The sequence below is a fragment of the Cryptomeria japonica genome, chromosome 8 (genome assembly GCF_030272615.1).
Source record: "Cryptomeria japonica chromosome 8, Sugi_1.0, whole genome shotgun sequence".
In the NCBI taxonomy this organism is placed as follows: domain Eukaryota; kingdom Viridiplantae; phylum Streptophyta; class Pinopsida; order Cupressales; family Cupressaceae; genus Cryptomeria; species Cryptomeria japonica.
In genome coordinates, this window is record NC_081412.1 from 649,801,447 (window position 1) to 649,803,581 (window position 2,135).

At 32.4% G+C, this 2,135-nt stretch overlaps 1 protein-coding gene across 1 annotated transcript; it reads right to left on the reverse strand.

Moving 5' to 3' along the window:
* Positions 1 to 731: 731 nt before the first annotated feature.
* Positions 732 to 1,308, reverse strand: LOC131069267 (mavicyanin-like). Its single transcript, XM_059210671.1, has 2 exons — positions 1,185 to 1,308; positions 732 to 1,048 (listed from the first exon to the last, which is right to left on the reverse strand). Exons 1-2 carry the CDS (start codon positions 1,306 to 1,308, stop codon positions 732 to 734), a joined length of 441 nt encoding a protein of 146 aa, XP_059066654.1.
* Between the last annotated feature and the right edge of the window lie 827 nt (positions 1,309 to 2,135).

Here is a 2,135-nt window from a genome sequence, read left to right on the forward strand (position 1 = left end):
TCAATTTTTGACTGATATAAGTGACAAATATAGAAATTTAACAACCCTTTTGTACAAACTTCATCACTCAAAAGAAAATGGTATTGTAAATTTTCATAGAAAATGAGTATTGTTTTGTTTGAACACTATGGAAAGATGATCCGACTTGAGAAAACAAACATAGATCTAAATACCAATTTCATATGTTGATTGTTAAAAAAAATATATAAAGGAGAATGATATCACCCATAGTAAACCTTATAGAGAAAACTACAATATTTTATCAAGAGAAAGAGGCATAATTATTTTCATATTAAATAGGCATATTTTAATTAAATAGAAGAAGCTTTCGCTGATACTTCTGTAGCTATCCATAACCCATTCATTTGTCAATTATCTTTTGTGTACGAATGCATTCTTACTTTCTTCTTAGTTATCAAGTCTTCTGTAAAATTGAAATATAATGGTAAATTCAATTTTATGAAGGTAAAACGATTGAGTAACAATATCTTCAGCCCAAACCATTTTTTGCATTAGGAAAATACATAATGACGCTGTTGAGAAGCACGTTTAATGATTAAAACTGATTGATCACGTTTGAGATGAAGTGGAACAATCATCGCCAACTACGGCAGGAATTTTTGCAAACAATTTCTTACACGACAAAACATATAACTCTACACACATAAAACAGAAAAGGTACTTGAAGAACGTCCAAACTTATTGTAGGAATTATTGCTAACAAAAGCGTTCTACCAAGGCTTTGAGCGATAGCCAGAAGATGGAGCAGGAGTAGGTGAATTTTCTTCTGAATCTCCAATCGAAAGTGATGATGCTCGTGCAGGTGCAGGTGAAGCAGTCACTGTCATTTTGAGCTTCATACCATTTTCACAATCCTGTCCCACACCAGAGATGACGAATATATTCCCGCTTTTGATCTGTATTTCTAGATTGTCTTGGCCGCTCTCAAACGTACCAGAGGTACCAAAGGCTGATTCTTTAACACAGTTTGTGAATGACGAGCCATTTACCACTAACACGTTGTGAAAACCCTGTGGGTAGTTGAACACTGTAGCACCCAATAAAACGGTTAATAATTTTCATGAAAGAATCAATGCCAATACAGACGTTCAAGTTCATTTTTAAAAAAATTACAGCAAGGTATATGTATATGTAAAAGTGAAATTGGATGGGAATGAAATTACCGAGAACGTCTTTAACATGGAATTGTTTGTCTTCTGCCCACGCCTGGTAATCAAATCCAGTCGTCCATCCCATATCGTCACCCACTGTAAAAACGTTGGCAGCATCAACGGGGTCACATATCATTATTATTAATGATAGCGAGGCCAACGCTATAAGAGAAAACAGACTTTTGGTTGCCATTGAGCTCTGTCCTTAAATACTTCTTAAATGATTAGAATGTATTAAAGACGGTAAGCTTGGATGTGAGAAAGTAGGTGCGCATGAGCATATATAACCTTGTCGCTGTGAGTAATGACAATAAAACCGGCGCCGGCCGGAGTGCCGAATGGAAACTAGCATGAAGAATCCCAACGTTTACACAAGTTAACTCCAAAAGGTTCCACATTTTTCATGGCATTTTCCGACTAGACAAATGACTTCAATCCATCCATTAGCGATTTATATGACTAACAGTGTCTTTGTTTTGCCAAACAAAAAATATTTTTAAAATTGTTACATTATTTTTAAGTATTAGAAAATTTTATATTACAACTGTTTTATTAAATGGTCGATGGCTATATTTTTTTATAGATTTGTAGTTGTGATAATTTTTAGGTGGTACTGGTAATTAATTATTCATATGTTAGTTAGTTGATGAAAGTTTTTAATTGTAAAAGATGTTCAGCTGTTCTATTAAAAAGATATGATTAAAAAACTAATGTATATCTTTTAGTATTGGTGAGTTTTAAAGATTATCAAAATTTCTATGATCATGTGTACTGGATGAATGAATTTAAATGTTTAAAGTTTCTTCATTATCATAATTCACTTTTATGCAAAATTAAAAAAATTTGCAACTAATACAAACATTTGATAAAAATATTGATCAAACATTAAAATAAAAATGTTGGACATAAGATATGTTTATCGGGAACATTCATCCTAAATAGCAGTAGAATTGTACTTTAGAT